Consider the following 21358-nt stretch of genomic DNA (forward strand, 5'->3'; position numbering starts at 1 on the left):
GTCAGTGCTTTGGCGGTTACCTCATGATGCCACTATTTTTTGACAGTGTGAACACTATAAGCCAAACTTAAACTATTCCTTTTGCATGTCTTGGACAGATTACATGTAGTGGCCTGGCCACCACTGGCACAGCCTGGACCCACGGCCATGACAAGGCAGAGCAACATCTTGCAGTTTGTGCTCCCCTGAGGGATTCTCTTCTGGACATTGTGGAAAGCCAAAGAGCAGGCCCATGGTCTGGAGTTGGGGTCCGAGTAGTAGTGCAGAGGGTTTATTCCCTTCTTAGCGGAGATGGTGCCAGGAGCCAACAAGGGCACACAGTGGTGCATGAAGATTCACCTGGAGCGTGGTGAGTAGCAAACAGACACTGTAGAGGGTTAGTACAACAGAGTTCCCAAGAAAGGAAGCTCTGCTTAGAAGAACTCTATGGATTTTTCACTATATACAGAGGCTGCTTTCTAAAATTTATTTTTCTTGAATCAAAATTTGGTACATATTTGTATTGCTCAGGGTTCTCTAGAGGAACAGAACTGATAGAATGAATGTGGGATTTATTAGAGCAGCTTACAGGCTGTGGTCCAGCTATTCAAACAGTGGCTGTCTACCAATGGAAAGTCCAATAATCCAGTAGTCATGGAAAGTGAGGGCAAGCAGGCAAAGAGCAAAGCTCCCTTCTTCCATGGTCTTTATATAGGATGCCAGCAGAAGGCATGGCCCAGATTAAAGGTAGATCTTTAGATTTCAAATGATTTTTTTCATATTCAAGAAGGATCTTTATTCTTTAGTTAAATCTCTCTGAAAACACCCCTGTAGACATACTCAGAATCATACACCTTAAGAACTCCAAATCGACTCCTGTTGACAGTGAAGATGAGCCACTGCAAGTGTAATGACCACATACGACAGTGTGTATTCTCATTGTAATTCATGGCCATTTTTTTCAACTTTTATTGATTCTTTGTGGATTTCACATTCCGATCCCACTTATCTCACATCCGTCCTCTGTCCTTTCAACACCCCCCTAATCAAAACCAAATTTAAAAGAACAATGAAAAACCAATCTAAACCAAATAAACAACAAAACAAAAGTAGGAGCAGCTGCAGTGTGGCATGTTGAGTCACAGTGTACCCTTTAGTTCATTCATCTTTACTTGCAAATGTTCATTGCCTCGGTGCCTCTGGTTTCTGCTGCACTACCTCCAGTGGGCTCTCACTCAGGTTCTTCTGCGTCTTGTTGTCCTGTGTCTTGTAGATCCTGCCATTTTGTATCTGTAGGTTTGTCCCTTCACCTGCTCCAGCAGCTCATAGATTTGGTGGATGTTGGAGTGGGCCAGATCAGCCCTGGTTCTGGGCCTGGGTGGTGGCTGGGTTGATCAGTCCACCAGCCTTACCCTCATGGTCACTACCCAGGCAAGCTCTCCACCACCACCTCAGCTAACTCACCCAGTGCAGCCTGCAGCAGCAAGGAGTGAGGCCAGTTCTGCTTTCAGGTCCTCAGATCCAGGTCAACCACACTTACATTACTAGGGCCAGCTCTAGAAAACAGTCCCTCATAGGTATACCCAGCTGCTTGGGTTTTAGTTAATTCCACATGTAGTCAAGTTGACAGCAAGAATCCCAATATGGTATATATAACAAAGGATTTTGTCTCATTTATATACAAAGCCTTACTAAAAATGTTCATGGGCTGATGAATAGATTAAAAAACATGGTATATCTGTTGGGCTACTGCCAGGCCATGCCTACCTGAAATTGTTGCATTTACTTTTACTTTCATAGGCCCATGTTATAGAAAGTAATACAAATTTAAGAAATATTTGTATGGTTCTAGAAAAGCAATGACATGTGGTTACTATACCTAAAATTACCATTACAGTGTCAATTCTCAAAAAAACTGAGTATATGATTGGCAATTTGACATTCTGTGACTTTGAGAGACTGCTATTTGAAGCAGTGTGTGTTCGTGATGCTAATAGGATGTCCTGTAGTGATATGAATATTGTGTGTCTTCACTGTCCAATGAAGTAATTATTGTGTATTAGAAATGTGGCTAGTGTAACTAAGAAACTTGAATTTAAATTTTTATTCCATTATGTGTTTAGTGTGTGAATGTGTTTCTTTATGTGGACATGTGCATGCTACTGCATGTGTGTGGAAGTCAGAGGACAATTTGTGGGGATCCGTGCTCTCTTACCATCACAATGGTCATGGGGACTTTGCATACTAAGCCATCTCACCAACCCAGTAACTATTTTAAGTAGTCTCCTGTGGCTGAGGGCTGCTCTGTAGGTAGTCTTATCAGCAAAGGCTATACCCATGATCCAAAGTACTTTGCTCAGAAGAGCCATGGAAGGCATGTCTTCATATTTAGGCCCTTTCTGGTTTATCTGGGTTTTTTGTTTTGTTTTTTCAAATGGCTATAGAAATCTCATAACTGAGGAGTTTATGTTAGAGCATTAGGCACAATTTTTAAATGTTATTTTTCTGGTGCTTTTGAATAGCCCTCCAAGCAACGGATTATAAATTGAAAGTATACATGCTGCTCATTGAACAGTGTGAACTGAACAATCCCCTTGTTCTGGTGGTACCTTCTAACTGCAGTGAGAATACATAGGGAGAGCTTCTGTATTGGTTCTGATTATCTTCAGTGGAGTAGTATTCTATCTGAAAATATCATAAATGTTTAAAAATCCTGTTGGGGGTCTAGAGTGAGAGAATAATTCATCGTATTTATAGATTGTTGTACTTTGCTCTGGAAATTTTAAATAAAATCATCAAAGACAGTTTTAGATTAGATACAGTTTTGTTTTATATTTTAGTTTTGCTTTAAAGAAAGGCATACAAATAAGGTGGTGACTAGTACCATCCTGCTAAAGCTTCCCCTGGCCGATACTGAGCACATTCCTAGCACAAAGAGACAGTGAGCTCTGAGTCACCACGACACTGAAGTAATTACAGTTTGTCTTGAAAGCCATCCTCTGTGTCCTTCATTGGTACCTGTTGTACTTGTTGAGTAAAGAGAAGAAAATGCAAAGCTTTGAAAGTCTGATAAGCTGATGCTTGTGTTTGGCATTATCTATGCTTTATGATCTTGCCATGACCTGAGAAATGAGAATATATTTGTGGAGGGTTGTTGGAAGACCACGTATAAACCTCAAAACTCAGAAAAATAACATCAGTTACTCAGTTGTGGTAAATATGGTATCTATGTACATTTTTTGTAGTCCATGTATGATTGTAGATAGTGAGACTAAATAATATTTCCTTTGCATGCATGAGGTTCTGACTGCACACAGGACAAAATAAGAAATGTATATAATATAAAGTCTTAGGTGATTAGGGCATCAAGAGACTGACCTCACCCTGTGATACTTGGTTGAACTGTGTAGGAAAATGAACTTTTGAGTATTTGGTCTTGGATTTGAGGACAGCGCTACTGGTGCCTTGGGTACCTGAAGTTCTAATCATTAGTATTTTCTAGATTTGTTTATTGTGATCATAAGACTTTGTAGTTTATGAATCTTACCAATATAGAAAGGGAATTATACCATACTAATTATTAGTATACTAATTCTTTGCATATGTTATATATAGGTGTGTGTTTCTACATACATATAATTATATATTAATAAATATACTTGCCTTAGAGACACATTTCACCATATGATTTCTTTCAGTAATAGTAGTTTGGTTTGGGTTTTTTTTTGTGTGTGTGTGTCGTGTGTGTGTGTGTGTGTGTGTGTGTGTGTAAGTAACAGGATCCCCTGTAGCCAAGGCTGTTCATGAACTCACCGTGTTGCCGAGGATGACCTTGAATTCCACAATTTTCTGTCTCAACTTCTCAAGTGCGGTAATGACAGGCAATTACCAATGCAGTAGGCTTTCACAATATGGTTTCTAATGTAGAGTTTGTAACACACACACACACACACACACACACACACACACACACACACACACGCCAGTGAAAGTAAAAGTAAATTCAAAAGTAGATGGTTCTGTCAGTGGTAAAAGAGCATTTGTTGCTCTTGCAGAGGACCAGTGTTCCATTCCCAGTACCCACATGATGGTTATCAACAATCTGTAACTCCAGTTCCATAAGATATGTCTCCCTCTTCTGGCTCTGAAACACATGGTTCACAAACACCACACAGGGGAAAAATCCATACATTAAAAAGAAAGAAACTCTTCTACATAAATGTTTGTATGGCAGCATTATTCACAGTAGTCAAAAACTAGAAGCCATATATATGCACTCTTAGGTAAAAGCTTTTCTGTAGACCATTTTATTTCTTATAGATATTTCTAAGTATATTTGGTGAGCTATATATTATTGTATTTATATTTTAAAAATGCAGTGTTTTACAATTTAGTTATACAATTTTAAATTTCTGACAACAGTGTACAGCCATTTGAGTTTTTCACCTGCTATCAGGATACACACCTGCAATCCAAGCACTAGATACATGAAGGTCAGGGGATCTGAGAGCAGCCTGACCCATATAGGGAGAACTTATCTGCAAAGGAAAAGGTGGGCAGGGGGTCGCTGGAGAGAAGGCTCAAGATTAAAAACACTGACTGTTCTTTCCGAGGACCCAGGTTCAATTCCCTGCACCCACATTGCAGCTCACTTTTGTCTGTTACTCTAGCTCCAGGGCTTCTAACAGCCTCACATAAACATCCAAAGGAGGGGGGATTAAAAAAAGTTAAAAAATTAAATTCACATATCTCCATATACTCACTAAAACATTCTACCCCCTCTAATTGTCCTTCCTGTCTTACCTTTTTTAAAAAAAAAAAAAACACTGTCTTAAAAAGTATGAAATGGTATTTCATTGTAGCTTTGATCAGATTTCAAAATGATGTTGATCTTCTATATGTTTGTTGCTCATTTTTATTTTTCTTTGATAAATATCTGTCTGCTTGAGTTTTTTAATTAATTTTAAATTATATTGTCTTTTGAAAAAATTCTTTTGAGAATTTAATGAATTGTGTTATGTTCTCCTTCCTTAGCTCCTCTCAGATCATTCCCAATTCCACACCTGCTGGTCATAGTTTGTTTTCTGTTGCTAGGATAAAGACCATGACCAAAGCAACTTGAGGATGAAAGGGTTTACCTCAGCTTATAAGTCAGACAGGGCAGCAACTCAGGGCAGGGACTGAAGCAGAGACTATTGAGGAATGCTGCTTACTGGCTTGCTCAGCCTGCATTCTTGTATCACTCAAGCCTACCTGCCCAGGAAGGCACCACCCACACCATTGGCTGGGCTTTCCCATATCAATCCTTAATCAAGAAAATGTTCTACAAGCTTTCCTATAGGCCAGTTTGATGAAGACATTTTTTTAATTGAGATTCTTTATTTCCAGATGACCCTGGCTTGTATCAAATTGACAAAGAAAAAAATATCACACTATTTACCTTTTTTTTTCTCATTTTTTTAAAAACAGACCTATGTGACCCAATATATGTTGCCTATATACTCTTGGATGTGTGGCTGCACACAGGAGCATACTCCATCTTCCCTGGGGCAATGCTCTTAGAAAAAAATAATGCTCCTTTTCCTGCCAACGATCAATTCCCAGTAGCTCCTCAGCTGTTGATAGTACTTATGGAATATCTTTCCCCTCTTTACTGGGATTCTATCTAGCTTGAGCTTGCATAGGTCTTGTGCACACTGCCAGAATTGCTGTGAATTCATATGTGCAATTGTCTTGTTGTCTGGAAAACTGTTTCATGGTAGTCATTTGTTTACCAATCTGGAGGCTATGGGACAGGAGAGAATGAAGTTCTAAATTTTTCATGCAAGTCAAATTTTATTCAGAGCATCAAACAATTTATACTCTGAGGCTTAAGAAGAATCACCTGAGTAAAGTATACAATCACAAGGAAAAAGCTACACAAATAATTTTCCATAGAGGCATATAAACAAATAACAATAACCAGTTGAAATTAATAATCTGAAGTAATTTCACTCGTATCTGCTACACTTGGAAGGAGTACAAAAAAAATGCAAGAACAATTCTGTGATTTTGGAGAAACTGAGGTCATAAAACTTTTGTCTTGTGTTTTTGAAGTTTTCTCATAGGCACTCAGAATTCCTGTCACACAACTCCAATCTTGGACTATGTTCCAAAAATCATTCACTGCCTCTGGCTCTTACAGGCTGCACTTTCTTCATCGATGATCCTTGGGCCTTGGTGGGAAGGAGTATGTTAAAAATTTCCAATTTAAGGCTGAGCACTCTGAAGGCTCTTATTTTCTATATTTAGCTAGCTGTCGGTCACTGTGTTGATCCCCATCTTCTATAAAACAAAGCTTCTCTAATGAGGGTTGACTGATGCACTGTGGATAAGTCTTTAGGAATTCAATAATTGTAGATTGTCCCCTAAGACCTATATACCTCTTGTCAAAGGTTCTTGGCACCACTTAGGTGGTAGATATGGGATTCAATTTGGTAAGTCAGGCTTAAATCTAATCAGAAAGTATTTTTTTACGCCTATGACATTTATATCACTTTTGCATCAGTGGGCATATTTTGCCAGGCTGTTAGTTTTCAGGGTTCATAGCTGGATAAAACTGATTATTGTTCTTTTCCAGAAGCTTGCACAGCACCCTCCAAAAGCATGGCAGCTAGCCAGTAGGAGTGAAGCGTCCAGATTAATACTAGCTTCATTTCGTCTATAACCCAAGTAAGTGGTGTATTCAGCAGCAGGGTCTTACTTTTGAGTTCTGGGGCATAGCCAAGGACAGTGGCAAACAGAACAATAGGTCTAGGTATTGCTAGCAATCCACAGTGTCTTCTTAAAGGGCAAAGGAATTTATTAGAAAAAGAAAACTCACTGTAGAGAACAGAGGAATTATTGCAGATTGCAGAGTCCTGGAAGGCTGAGGCACAGTCCTGTGCTGTTCTTTCGCCTGGTCTGTCTCCCGCATCCAAAACCATGAAGGAGTGAAGGGAGAGCCGCATATGTGCATCCCAGGTCTTAAAGGTCCAGAGCAGCCATGCCCCAGGGGCATGTACTTCAAGGTCATAGGCAGGTTTAACAGTTACCTGCTACCACATTAAGGGTGGTGCTTCCAGGTCAAAGCTGGAACAGCTGCCCACTACATCTCCCCCTTTTGTTTAAATAAGAAAGTTCTAACCTAACACAAAATGATATACAATAGGAATGATTATCAAGTATTATCCAAGAGAAATTAAGGGTAATGACCTAAACAAAATGGAACTAAAACCAACAAGAACAACATCAAACAAGAGACACAAACTAAAATCCAGAGATGTCCCAAACATAAGTTAATGGCTTGTTACAGAGATTATTCCAAAAGCTTTCCTATCCTGAAGACTCTGAATGTAGTACTCAATATGTTCTAGCTAAGATATGAGAAGGTTGTAACTGTAACCATCAGTCTTCAACCCCATCAAAACCTGAGAAGAACTATAATACCTTAGAAAATGGGAAATGCACTAAAGCAATTTGAAAAAAAAAAAAATCTTGGCGAGAATGGACAGAGACAGCTAGCAGCCTGGACAGTCACCTAAAGTTTCTCAGTACCTCTGGGACATCTAATTTGGCTACAGACCTAGAATATCTGACAGACCATTGTCAGAAGCAGGGGAATTTTGAAAGACCATCTTACCCTGTCTTGGCAAGGCTAAGTAGTCGCTTTTCCTTGTGTCCTACTTGTCCAGAAAGGACTGCAGTTGAGGCAAGGGCAGTTCTTTGCCCAGCAGGCCATTTTGCACCAAGAAGAAGACAAACTTCCAAATGGAGTGTCTTAAAAGCCCAACATTCTCTTGGGACCAGATCCTTGGTGCTGCCAGGAGCAATTGTATCTCACATCAACAGAATTCTAAGTTATCAAAACATTTAAATGCCATATTCTCTAGGTCTGTGAAGTATTTAAGATTACCTATCCATTTGACCTATGTATCTGTAAATCTAGATAACCTAACTAACATAACTATAGAAATGACAGGCATAGGTAACTATAAATCTGTAAATCTTATCTACCTAAATAACCTAAGGACTAAGGCTTCATATAAACCCTGTAAACAGTCTGTGAACAGATGTACAGTAAAAGGATGATGACCTCAAAATTGTGAGAATACACAAAATACCTTAACAGAGGTAAAAATGTATAGTACAATATGACAACAATCCTAAATATGTATCATACAAAATATCCTAAACAGAGGTAGAACATACATATGGTATGTCAAATAGAATTTTACATTTGAATCAATATACAAATTATCTTAAATAAGAATATAAAAATAGTTTACATTTGTACCAATATACAAGAATCTATAACAGTGCAAATTATCTAAGGCTGATATTTTACTAAATTAGTTTACTAGTATACATAATAATCTACCTTAATATCCTAATGCCTATCCATTCCCCTATTTCTTTTCTTAAGGAGAATACTGAATCTAATTTTTATTGTTCTACCCCCAACTTTATAACCATTATCCATAACTCAGAGAATAATGAAAACTTTGGGAGAGGGGGCATCATTTTCTTAGGATTGCTTCCGACTATTTAGGGGGCAATGGTATCTCTGTGGGGTCCTGTAAAAAAGCTCAGATAGTTAGGTCTCAATAGGACTAGCTGAAGATTCTGCAGCCAGTCTCAGAGTAATGGATAAGGTTGTCTGAGATTCTGGCTAGAAGTGTAGTATGATGGACCATCTCATGTTGGAACTGTCCTGTAGAGTTTTCAGTCCAAAGTTGATCTTTGAGAAATGTTCCTGGGTACCATGGCATCATTCTGGACTGGGAAGAATTGTTGTTGTGGGGCCCCATCTTCCTTCTGGAAGCTTCAGAGATTGCTATTGGAAAGACTTATTTTTTTATTGTGGAAAACTTGAACATTATCAATATCAAAATGAAAAGTTTGGATTTATTCTGGATAAAGAAAAAATTCTCCTAAAGCAAGCACAAGCATGGAAAGAAATAGAAACTTGACAACAGTGGTCTCTAGATTATTGGTTTTCTTCTGTCCCACACCAGGCAGCTCTTCTGATATGAGACAGAATCTCTTAATTTTTCCTTTTAGCAATACGCTTGGGTTTAGATAAGAAGAGAGGCACATTCCAATTCCAAAGCAAGCTTGAGTGTTTGATTGAATCAGGACCACAACTATTCTAGAGTTAAAGAGGTGATGTTAGACAGTGAGATATTAATTACCCTGTGTCCTTCCCTTCTGCTGTAGATGACTGGGTATCCAAGGCCTTATGATTTCTGAAAGATGGATATTTCTATTATTCTGTAAAACACAAAACAGAACCCTGCCCTGACCCTTGTTTGTTGAGTTTTTCTTACAACTTGTGCAGTTGTCATATCGGTGGATGAGCTATCATTTCTCCTCATTGAGGTTTCTCCTGTTCGAACTGAATTTTTACTAATTTTGTAGGTATCCATAGCTTTTCTTCTCCTGCATAAACAAGAGTAAAACCCCTTCCCCAATGAAGGCCTTATCCTGGTTTCCATTCCAAGGTCAACATACCTTTGAAGTAAACTGATTGGTTTATCTCAGGAGTTTTTCTGTTGTCCACTGTCTCTCCGCAGCTGTTGTTCCTTTCTCATCAGCATTGAGAAAGTTCAAGGTTAATAAATTATTATGTGATTTATTTCTAGGGGTCATTGTTACCTCTTTCTGTTTATTTAGCATATCCTTTAAAGTTCAATTAGTTCTTTCTCTGACAGCTTGGCTTATATGGTATATTTTAATATGCTTTATATTGTAATACACAAAAACCTGTCTCATTTTACTTGAGACATGCTGGGGCATTGTCAGTCCTAATTTGTACAGGTATTCCCATGATGGCCATAACTTCTATAGGTGTGTAATCACAAAATCAGCCTTTTCAGAACTCAAAGGAGTAGCCCATTGAAACCCTGAATAGGTGTCAATGGCATGGTGTACATATTTTAATCTTCCAAATTCTGTGAAATGAAACACATCCATCTGCCAAATTTTATTTCTTTGTATCCTTTTTGAATTGCTTCCTGCAGCCAAAGGAATTTGGTTATAAAAGGAACAAGTGGGACATTGTTTTACAATTTCCTCAGCTTGTTGTCAAGTGATGGAGAACTTCTTCAAACCCTTGCTATTTGTATGGTGTTTCTTATGAAATTCTGAGACTTCTAGCACATTACTTATTAATAACTGATCCATCTCATCATTACTTTGTGTTAGAGAACCTGCAGACTTGTATGGGATCTGATGTGTGTTATATATATAGGATGTTCCCTGTTTCTGATGATTTCCTGTAATTGTGTAAATAGTGAAATTAACTCTGTGTTATCAGGTATAAATCCAACAGTTTTAATATGTAAAACAGTTCTCTCTGATTATTGAGAATCAGTGATGACTATATTGAGGGGTTCTGTGAAATCCATTTGTACCATTAAAATGGCATACAGTTTTGACTTTTGTACAGAATAGTAGGGGATTTGAACTACTTTACTTAAGTCTCCTGATTTATATCCTGCCTTGCCTGATTTATTTGTATCAGTATAGAATATGCAGACTCCAAAGATTGGCTTTTGCTGTACAATGTGAGGAAGGACCCATTCAGTTCTTTTTATGAATTCTATTCCCTTGCTTTTGGGATAACAGTTGTATTCATTATCTTTCCATAAAGAGGAAATGTCCTCATTAGTTAAAGGTACTACAGTTTCTGCTGGGTCCATTCCTGTCAATTGACGAAGTCTTAATTTTCCTTTTAGAATCAAATCAGAGATCTTTTCTACATAAGTCTTTAACTTCTTACTCGGTTTATGTGGTAGAAATATCCATTCCAATATAATATCTCCCCTCTGCATCAAAATCTCTGTGGGGGATTGTCTTGAAAGGAATATGACTAGAATGCAGTTAAGTTCTGGATTCCCACGATCCACATGTGCTTCTTGATTTTCTTTTATACTAGAGCCAATTCCTTCTCAGCTTCAGCTGGTAATTCTCTTGGACTGTTTAAGTCTTTGTCCCCTTTTAGGATATTAGCCAGATTTACTAGTCCATCTTCAGGTATTCCAATGATAGTCTGTAAGTTGGAAATGCTTCCTAACACTTTTTGAAAATCATTAAGAGGCTGCAGTCGATCTCCACTGAGTTGTACCTTTTGAGGTCTAATTTTTTGGAGATATATCTTATATCCTAAGTAATTAATAGAATTTCCTCATTGTATCTTTTCAGAAGCAATTTCTAGTCCCCAGTAATGCAAAACTTTCTTTACTTCTTCCAACATGTTTTCTAGTGTACCTAACTTGGGATCAGCTAATAAGATATCATCTATATAAACTATGGATTTTGGAAATTTCTAACAAATTATTTCCAATACTTTTTGCATAAAATATTGGCACAGGGTAGGGCTATTTAACATTCCCTGTAGGAGGACATTCTATTGATATTTCTTGACTAGCTGGAAATTATTATAATTAGGTACTGTGAAGGCAAATTTTTTTCTATCCTTTTCTTGTAATGGTATGGTAAGGAAACAGACTTTTCAGTCAATAACTATTATAGGCCATTCTTTGGGTAACAGAAAGAGTAAGGGCAAGGGCATTCCATTCTATAGGAAGCCCATAGGCTGAATTAATTTATTAATGGCTCTCAGATCTGTCAGCAGTCTCCATTTTCTAGATTTCTTCTTAATAACAAATACAGGAGAATTCCAAGAACTGGTAGATTCTTCAATGTGTTGAGCATTTAACTGCTCCTGAACCAGCTGTTCTAAAGCATGTACTTTCTCTTGTGTCATAGACCATTGTCCAACCCAGAAAGGTTTATCCATTAGCCATTTTAAAGATAGAGCCATTGGTACTTCTGAGAGTACAACAGCAATTGTGTTCTGTTTATGTACAGCCTGAATGGTTGGTGACTATTTTTTTATAGAATTTTATAATATTATCCCAGAAATATGAATTGGTCTGTATTCCATTTCTGAGATTGTAGGAATTTTAATCTGGGTATTCCACTGTTGTAACAGATCTTGGACCCAAAGATTCACTGATACATTTGCCACATATGGGTTCAGCCTTCCTCTCTGTTCTTCTGACCCTATGCATTCAGCCCATCTCGAACTTTGTTTTACCTGAGATAGGGTGCCAATCCCTAACAGTTGGACATCTACCTCTTGAAGAGGCCAATTCGGATGCCATGATTTTGGTGCAATTGTAGTCATGTCTGCACCTGTGTTTACCAGGCCTTCTAGAACATCATCATTAATCCGTACTCTAAACTTTGGTTTGTTCATTTATGGAAGTTTGCCAAAATATTTGTTTTATGATGTTTTTTGGAATTTTTTGATCCATCTATCAGAGCTGTTCTATCATCTAGTGAAATTTCGTTCTTTACATTAGACACTGGGTTATTTGTCTTGGAGAGAAATTTCCTCCACAGTGACTGAAAACGTTTGGACCACATTCAATTTTGGGGCCTCCAAGAGGCCCCCCGAGGTGTTTCCCACTGGTAAAGTGTTGCCTCATATATCTATTGTTAATCTATTTTCATTGGTCCAATGTCAGCCTTTGCCACATCTTCTGCATAATCCAGAAGGTTGGGGTGTCCCATTTGAGTTATTTCTAGATGAAGCATTGCTTCTAGGAGTACCTTGTGTACAATTTCTTCTCATATGACCTGGTGTTAAACAGTTAAAACATTTGGTACCTTTAGGCCTCCTTCCACCTCTGTAAATCGTCTCTCCTATCCAAACCTCATTACCATAGTTAAGAGACTCAACACCATTTGTATATTGAATCTATTCTTCTAATGATCCTGACCTGACCTTTAAAGTTGTAAGCGTTCTTTTGCATTCCTTATTAGCATTATCAAAAGCCAAGGTTTGAGTTAATACTTGTCTTAATCCTTGGTCTGATACCATCTTGTTTACATGTGGTCACCCTCTGTAAAATTTCAGTAAGAGGTTCTTTTGGCCCTTGAAAACCTTCGTATATAGCTCAGTTGGTTTCCCTGGTTCTGAAATATTTTTCCCAAGCATTTAAATATGCTGTATGGCATAGGGATATTGTATGCTCATCAGAGGTAGCTTGTACATTTATATCAGCAAAACAGCCCTCACCAAGAACTTGATCTTGGGAGATCTCTAAACTTCTGGTCTTACCTTGTTGTTCAGGGATTTTAGCTTCTTCTCTCAACCAGCTTTTCCATTGTAACTGCTGGCCGTATTCTAAGACAGCTGAGATGAACTGATTTTAGTCATCTGGCATTATTCCATGTGTAGAAAACCACATATTTGACATCTGTTTTACATATGTTGAATATATTCCATAGGTGACTACCACTTACTTAATGTTTTTTAAACTTCTCATTTGAATAGGTTGCCAAATGTATTGCATGTATGACTCAGGATGTTCATCATCTGCTAGTTTCTCATGGATAGTGACAAGATAAGCCATTTTATGAGTCATCTGGTGATGTTAAGACTTGTATAGCCTTGCCCTTCTGCTTATTAGTTTCTTTGTTATCTTTGCTGACTCTTCCAGAGCTTGAAATTGATTAACTACCACCCATTGCAGCATTTGAACCTCCTCTGTTGTAAAGGATTCTAGAGATTTCATGGAATCATACAATTTTGTGTTCATCTGAAACATATGATTCCATACTTTATTCTGTCAGTTGGCAATCATCTTTCCTCCTTATATACCTGGATGATATTAAGACTTCTCTGAAGAGTTATTATTTTATCCATTAAATATTCATATTTATTGTCAATAGCATTAAATCTATTTCTTCAGTTATTATTGATGGACTGAAGTTCTTGTGGTAAGTTAGCAGATTCCAAAGAAAGAATCCATTTTCTTAAATTCGCATTAGTACTCTGCAAAACCTGAAGCCCTTGTGGTAAATTAGCAGATTCCAAAGGAAGAATCCTTCTATTTAAGTCCTCACTGCCAGATTTTAAAGCCTGAACTTCTTGTGGCAAATTAGCAGATTCAACAGAAAGAATCCTTTTATTTAAGTCTCCATTACTAGCCTGTGTCAGTCCCTTTAATGTCTCATTTTTGCTGTTATTATTAAGCCAATTTTTCAATGATATGATGTGAATCACTGTGCTAGTTGCCATTAGTGAACACTGTATATGTCCCAGGAATATTGTATATGTCCTGTAAAATTTCATTTATAGTGCAAACAAAAAAGTTTTTAAATTCCTGAGATGTGATGGTTTCTGCCATTTTCTTTTAGAAATACTCAAAATTTGTCTAGAAAAATTTTATTACTTTGTATTTATTAATCAGTTTAAGGTGTTAAATTACTGAGTAATTTTACCTTAGATGAAATCCTTGAGAGCTGGTGTCCCGGTTCTCGTGACTGTTTTTGGGTGTAATCAATGTTCCACTAACAGGTGTCATAGGTGAAGTACTAAAGCAGATCCTGAAGGATGTTCTGAAGACCTTGACCTGTATTGGGCTTAAACAGCTACTGAGCAATTCGGACTGATTTGCATCACCACAACCAGCTGTGTGTGTGTGAGATTGGGGCTCTGGGGGCAGGCAAGCACCTGAGGTGCAGCGGCAGCTGGTTCAGTAAGCGCTGGTACCCGTGCAATATCTCAAATTGGGGAACAGATGCAAATCTTCCACAGCGCGGGACACAGAGGCGTAACTTGGGAGGGAGGGAGTGGTACACAGGTAGTTAGAAAGCAGGGATTTGACCTGCCAGGGCAGATCATGCAGGCTACTCAAGGAGTCTGTGGGCGGGATCCATGGAAGCTATCTGCGTGGGTAAAGATGACTCACACACATTCCCACTTGGGGCCTGTTGGGCACCAAATAATGGGTCCTGATATTGCTAGCAATCCACAGAGTCTTAAAGGGCAAAGGAATTTGTTAGAAAAAGAAAACTCACTATATAGAACAACAAAGGGTCCTGGAAGGCTAAGGCACAGTTCCACGCTGTTCTTTCACCTGGTCTGTCGCCAGCATCCAAAACTACAAGGGAGCAAAGAGAGAGCCTCATATGTTCATCCCAGGTCTTAAGGGTCCCAAGCAGCCATGCTCCAGGGGCATGTACTTCAAGGTCATAGGCAGGTATGACAGTTACCTGCTACCACACTAGGGGTGGTGCTTCAAGGCCAAGCTGGAACAGCTCCCCACTACAAAATAGCCTGCGATAGCCCACTCCTGGCACTCAGTTTTTTGTTAGTTATGTTTTATAGAGATATTGGTATCCTATTTATAGGATGCCTATCTTTAAAGCTAAGAGTTTCTTACAGACAATAGATAGATGGGTTTTGTTTCTTAATTCATTCAGCTAGTCAGTGTCTTTTAATTGGAGAGTTGAGGACATTAATATTTAGAATGTTTTTTAAAAGGTGTGTGTGTTACAGTAATTTTGATACTTTTTGCTGGTTTAGTTGTAGTTTTTTTTCATTAAATTGTGGCTTTATTTGTTTTCTTTCTATAGCCTCTTGGCTGTGCTTATTCCTCTCTTCAATTTGAAATATTGTTTTCTGTATTCTTAGCATTTTTCTGTTGGCTACGACTTTTTTAGGCTGTTGGGATTATGGAGAGTCTCTCTCTCTGTCTCTCTCTGTCTCTCTCTCTGTTACACACACACACACACACACACACACACACACACACACACACACACACACACGGCAGATAGTTTTGCTGGGTATAGTAATCCAAGTTGACAGTCATGGTCTTCTAGAACTTGAATTGCGTTGCTGTGGGCTCTTCAGACTTTCAGCATTTTAGTTGAGAAATTAGGTATTATTCTTGTGAGTTTTTCTTTGTATAACTTGTGTTTTTTCTCTTACAGCTTTCAGTATTCTTTTCTTCTTTTGGGTACTGTGATATGCTGTAGGGTATTTCTTTTTTGGTCTCGTCTGGGTTTCTATATGAATGTCTTTCCTTAGTTTGGGGAAGTTTTCATCTATAATCTTGTTGAAGATTTGATTTATGCCATTGACCTGAGATTCTTTTCTCTTCTATGCTTATAATTCCAACATTTGGTTTTTTGATGGGGACCCACATTTCTTCTATGTTCCCATCCTATGCTTTTAAATTTTTCTTAGTTTCTTTGCTTATTTTGTCTAGATCCTCTACTACATCTTTGAGTCCCGATAGTCTATCTTCTATTTGAATCATTATAGTTATAAGACTTTACCCTGAATTTTCTAATTGGGTATTTTTTCAATTCCATCTTCATTTCAGCTTTTTGTTCCCTTCAGTGTTTATATCTCTTTATTAAACTCAGTTTTCTCATCCTTAATTTTCTTCATGATTTCATTCTGCTGTTTATTTGTAGTTTCTTGGACACCACTCAAGCATTTATTGTTATCCTCTTGGAGTTTAGTGAAGTGTGTGTTTGTGTCTTCCTTAAATTCACTGAATTCTTTGATAAAGTTTATGATTGTTCTTTTAAATGTTTTGCCCTGAGGTTCATTTAGGTGGTTCTCATTAGAGAATACTTCCACAAGAATGGCAGGTTTGATGGGGAAAGGCTGTTTGGGCCATTCATGTTGTTTTTGTTTCTCTTTCCGTGTCTGATATGAAACCTGCCTCTGTTAGTGTAGGAGATGGGCAACCTGAAACAGGCCAGGTGAAGCTGCTTTAATGCAAACATGGAAACATGGCTCTCAAAGCAAAGGTCTAGAGCTAGACCCATCAAAGAGGATTCAGAAAATAAAGAGAGTTCATGGCCAGAGGTCTAAAATTTGGCAGCAAGTTGGAAGAAGGGACAAAAGGAAGAAGTGACTTAACCCAGAAAGGTAGCTAATGGAGTTATAAAGGCTTAAATCCTCATTTGTTTGCTTGATGATAGCATTTCTGACTAGGGATAGATGGAATCTTAAAACGAGTTTTAACTTGCTGTTTCCCGGTTGCTAATGATACTGAACACTTTTTAAGTTACTAGCCATTTGTATTTCTTTTTTTGCAGGACAGAGGGTGAGGGGAGCTCTCTGTTCAGTTTCTTAGCTCTATGCCTCCCCACTCCGTACAGGTTTTCCCAGTATTCATACTTCTTGAAATCTGTTCTTTCATAAATATACTTGATTTGATTTCATTGATTTAAGAGGGTCAGAAGCTCAGAGGTAGTTTCCATAAGGAGTCTATTGAGGAGACTGGCTGGTCACTGTTAGATGAGCCTATAACCACAGAATTGTGGGGCAAGGTCCAACACAAAGGGCAATTGGTGCCAGTAGGAATGTAAGATGAGATGTCAGTGTTGAGTTTGAAGTCCTCATAGTGCATTAGTTTCCCAGAGAAGAATGTCTGAATGGTGAACAATGACAATATGCAGGAAGGAGAACACAAGGGAAGGAAGGAAGGCGTCAGCCAGTCTTTTCTTGATCAGTACTGGAGGTTTAGCACCAATAACACAGAGAAAAAGGTTGCAGTTACAGACCCTTAACAGCACTTCTGACAGCAAGTTAACATACATAATTTAGCCTGCTTGAAATTTATTCCTCATAATGATGACACCCTACATGTGTGCTGTCAAAAAGGAAGGAGTCCATGTGTGTAAATGTCAAGTAAGTGTTGTGAGCACAGAAATAATGTCCATCTGCTCCCTGGGTGACAGTAATCAAAAGAGAGTGTAGAAGTTCCACTTACTTTAAAACTTTAAAACACCAGGTCTTTCAAAGTCCAGATCTCATCATGGCAAATCTAGAATCAGGAGAATCAAATAAGGTATGTTTGTAGTTGTATGGTAGGATTATTGATTTAGCAATGGAAATCAAGTTCAGAGCTATAACTTTGGAATGCCAGGAGTGTCAGGCAATAGTGTAAGTTCCCCACAAGTCTTGAAGCCTCGAGTCAGTGTTTGGTGTTAATAACAAAGGGAGTTCTAATAATCTCTTGCAGAATGATAGGGAAAGCTATCACAGTATTGTGATGTAGAAAAACATTACCTGACAATCATGTTTTAATTTGTGATATCACCTCCCTATGAAACATTGAACAAACTCAATGTAACTTCTAATAAATAAACTATGACCTAGTGATACTTTAAACTGAAAACTTATAATAAATCAACCAAGACCATTTGTTGCTGAACTTCACATCCTTTGCTTATGTGGTTCTTTTGTGTAGAGCAACTCCATTCTGAGATCTTATATTTCTTCTAAAACAATTTTAAGGCATATCCTATACATGTAACCTATTTCTTCATTTAACATGGAGTTGTTAAGCAAAAAAAAAAAAAATAGATAGATAGATAGATAGGATGGAAGGAAGAAAAAATCCATGATGTTGATTAAGCAGAGAATTGATTGCTGCCATGTACTGAAAAGCAGCCTTTGTCTTTTTAGAAAGACAGAGAGGTGTTACATACATGTGTGTGTATTCTAATGGAATGCAAGGTGAAAAGCACCAGCAGAGCATGCAGGAAGGTTTTGAGGACAAGGTAGATTTCTATTGTGGTGGTGTATGACATCATTTGGCCTTGTTTTAGTTTTTGGTTAACCTAGCCATATTTATTCACTTATTTGTTTGCTTGTTTATTCATTATTGCTTGCTTATTTAGACAGCATCTCATGTTTCCCTCCCTACACAGCCAAGGCTAATTTTGAACTCCTGATCCTCCTAGTCCTGAGCTGAGACTATATAGGCAGGTGCCACCACACTCATCTTAAATGATTCTAAAAGATTCAATTTGATGATTTTTACTATGTTCATAAAGTTGTGTGGTTGCCATTATCTACTCCCAGAACAATTTCATCACCCCACAGGGAGACTTGGACACAGTACTCATTGTTTTGGATTCCCCTCCTGCTCCCTGGTCCATGCAAGGACTAATATACTTCCTGATTGTTTTAAAGCATGTTTTCTTGCTTGATTGGTTCTGTCTTCCCATGCTGACATGAGCATCTCAGTAAGGAAAAGGCTGTAGCCAGAAGTTTTCCTGTGTCCTACCCGGTCCGCAGCTGCTCAGACCCAAGTAAACACACAGAGGCTTATATTAATTAAAACTGCTCAGTCATTGGCTCAGGCTAACTACTGACTAGCTCTTGCACTTAAACTCAGCCCATTTTTGTTACTCTATATGTCGCCACATGTTCCATGGCTTTACCTGTGTGCCTTTACATGCTGCTCCCTGGACAACAGGCTGATGTCTCCTGACTCAGCCTTCCTCTTCCCAGAATTCTCCTTATCTGCTTTTCCTGCCTGGCTAGTGGCCAATCAGAGTTTTATTAAACCAGTGTACAAAAGCATTATCCTGCAGCAAAAGGCTGTGCTTTTTCTACGTGTACATACCTTTGTTTGATTCATGCTTCTCGGTTCTGTTTGGTATACAGTCTGGGTAAATGGCAGGGCCTCTTAATTTGACACATGTCATGTTTTCAGATCTACAGTGAATACCCAGTGAGGTCATATTAGAGTTCTGAATTTTCAAGTGTCATTGTAGAATAAAACTAGAAAGATGATTGAGATTTCATTGCAAAAGGCTTTAGAGTCTATCTTACAAAGTACAGTAGATATAATGAAACAATGTTTTACGGGTAAGACAGGAAACATAAAGATCTGAGTGTGAGGAGGAGGTGCACGCCCTGCCATTTGGGCACCGTGAGGAATGAGAAGTGTGATGGTTACTTTACTTGTCATCTTGACGTGGCGTAGAGCGGCCTTAGGAAAGTCTCACTGAGGAGTCGTCTAGACCTGTCAGCAGCGCTGTGCTGTGGGCTTAACTGAAGAGGAGGCATTTGTGCATTCACTCTGCTCCTCTCCTAACTGTGGGCGTAACAAGCACCTGTACTTCCTGTCCTGATGGATTGTAACCTGGAAGTGGGAGCTAAATGAATGCTTTTTGTTTTTGTTAAGGAATGTTATAGCGCTAGAAATGAGATTAGGAGAAAGTATGAGGCTTCTTCAAGGAAAATATGGCATTTATAGTGAATAATGGAAAAAAACAAGGTCTACTATGAATAACTTGAAAATTGATGTTGGGAAGACAGGCTTGGGGAGAGGGTGTAAAACAATTGGACTTAAAGTCAGAAATTTACCACTTCAGTAGAAATTCACATAACTGCTGTGCCTCTTAGTCGTGAGAGATTGGCCTTCAGAGAACTGATGTAAAACAGGAGCCAAAATGAGGCAGAGGAAGGCTGCTGCTGAACGCTGCCCACTTCTCTCCATCAGTGCTATGGCCCCTGGGCTCCCTTGCTGTATGCATAGGATGTGAAACCAGACCCCTGGTGGAAGGTTTTACCAGCGGATGGAATTCTGCTTAGTCATGGGTAGAGAGATGACTTAGCAGTCAGCTTCTGCCCTGCAAATTAATGGCTCAGGCATTGAATATCAGCTCTTAGGTGCCAAGGAAGAAACTTGTACCGCTCACTAAATAATACTTACCACCTCTTCAAAAATGTGAAAAAAAAAATACCAGTGTACCTCCCTAAATTTTAAGTTGATATTTCAAATATATTAAAAGGCAAGATTAGATTAAATTCCATGATAATGAAATAATTCACACTCTTCATTTTAATCTTGATCTTGCTCAGTAGTCATGTCTAGCCCAATATGAAATAGAAAAAAGTTATGAATATATGTGTTTTCTATCAACAAATAGTGTGGCCCATAGCAGGGTAGGGCATCCTCACAGCACACAACAGTCCATGAGTAACATAAAAAACTGGCAGACAATCACAACAGTCCCGTACAGTACCAAAGCCAGGGCTTCGTTTACCATGTAACGATAGTGACTGCTGTTCAGGATGCTTTCTTTGGAAGGTAAGTCAACAAGAAATTATTTGCCTTAGGAATTTAGAATAAAGTATGGTGGCATACTTTCACTCTTAGCTCTTGAAAACATCAAAAGGTCAAGGCCAGCCTGGGCTACATAGCTAGTACCTATCTTTTTTTTTTTTTTTTTTTTTTTTTTTTACAATATTAAAAGTATTTATTTAGCAATGAAAAACACTCACACACCAAATAGAATTCAAATTCTTAATAATATATTATAGTATATTAAAAGTGTACAAGGAATTCTTAAATATAGCATTATAAGTAGCAAAGTCCTAGAGATGCTCACACAGAAAAACTGTTACAGTTAGTGACTTGCTAGTACCTATCTTAAAGCAACAAAAAACATACAAAGAATTTAGAATATGTACTAAGGCATTACATGAACTCAGACTTAATACTTTAAGAAATGACTCTCCCCATATTGTGGCAGATGCCTGCAGCCCCAGCACCCTAGAGGCTGAAGCAGAAGAGTCAAAATTTTGATGCCACCCTGTGCTATAAAACCTGTGCTCTGTGTTAAAAAAAAAAATTAACCTGGGCTGCAGAGGTGACTTGGAGGTTAATGGCACTGGCTGCTGCTTTTCCAGAGGACCCAGGTTCAATTTCCGGTACATACATGGCTTCCCACAAGTCTG

General features: G+C 38.4%; 1 protein-coding gene across 11 annotated transcripts in view; it reads left to right on the top strand.

The window, feature by feature from the left end:
- The window catches only part of Spidr (scaffold protein involved in DNA repair), a 280374-nt gene that overhangs the window by 182560 nt on the left and 76456 nt on the right, over positions 1-21358 (top strand). For all 11 annotated transcript variants that reach the window (XM_028893301.2, XM_028893303.2, XM_037209972.1 and 8 more), the window contains one exon: positions 99-349. In XM_028893301.2, the coding sequence (XP_028749134.1) occupies positions 99-349 (251 nt within the window). The remainder of the gene's footprint in view (positions 1-98; positions 350-21358) is intronic.

The sequence above is a fragment of the Peromyscus leucopus genome, chromosome 12 (genome assembly GCF_004664715.2).
Source record: "Peromyscus leucopus breed LL Stock chromosome 12, UCI_PerLeu_2.1, whole genome shotgun sequence".
NCBI classification, from domain to species: Eukaryota; Metazoa; Chordata; class Mammalia; order Rodentia; family Cricetidae; genus Peromyscus; species Peromyscus leucopus.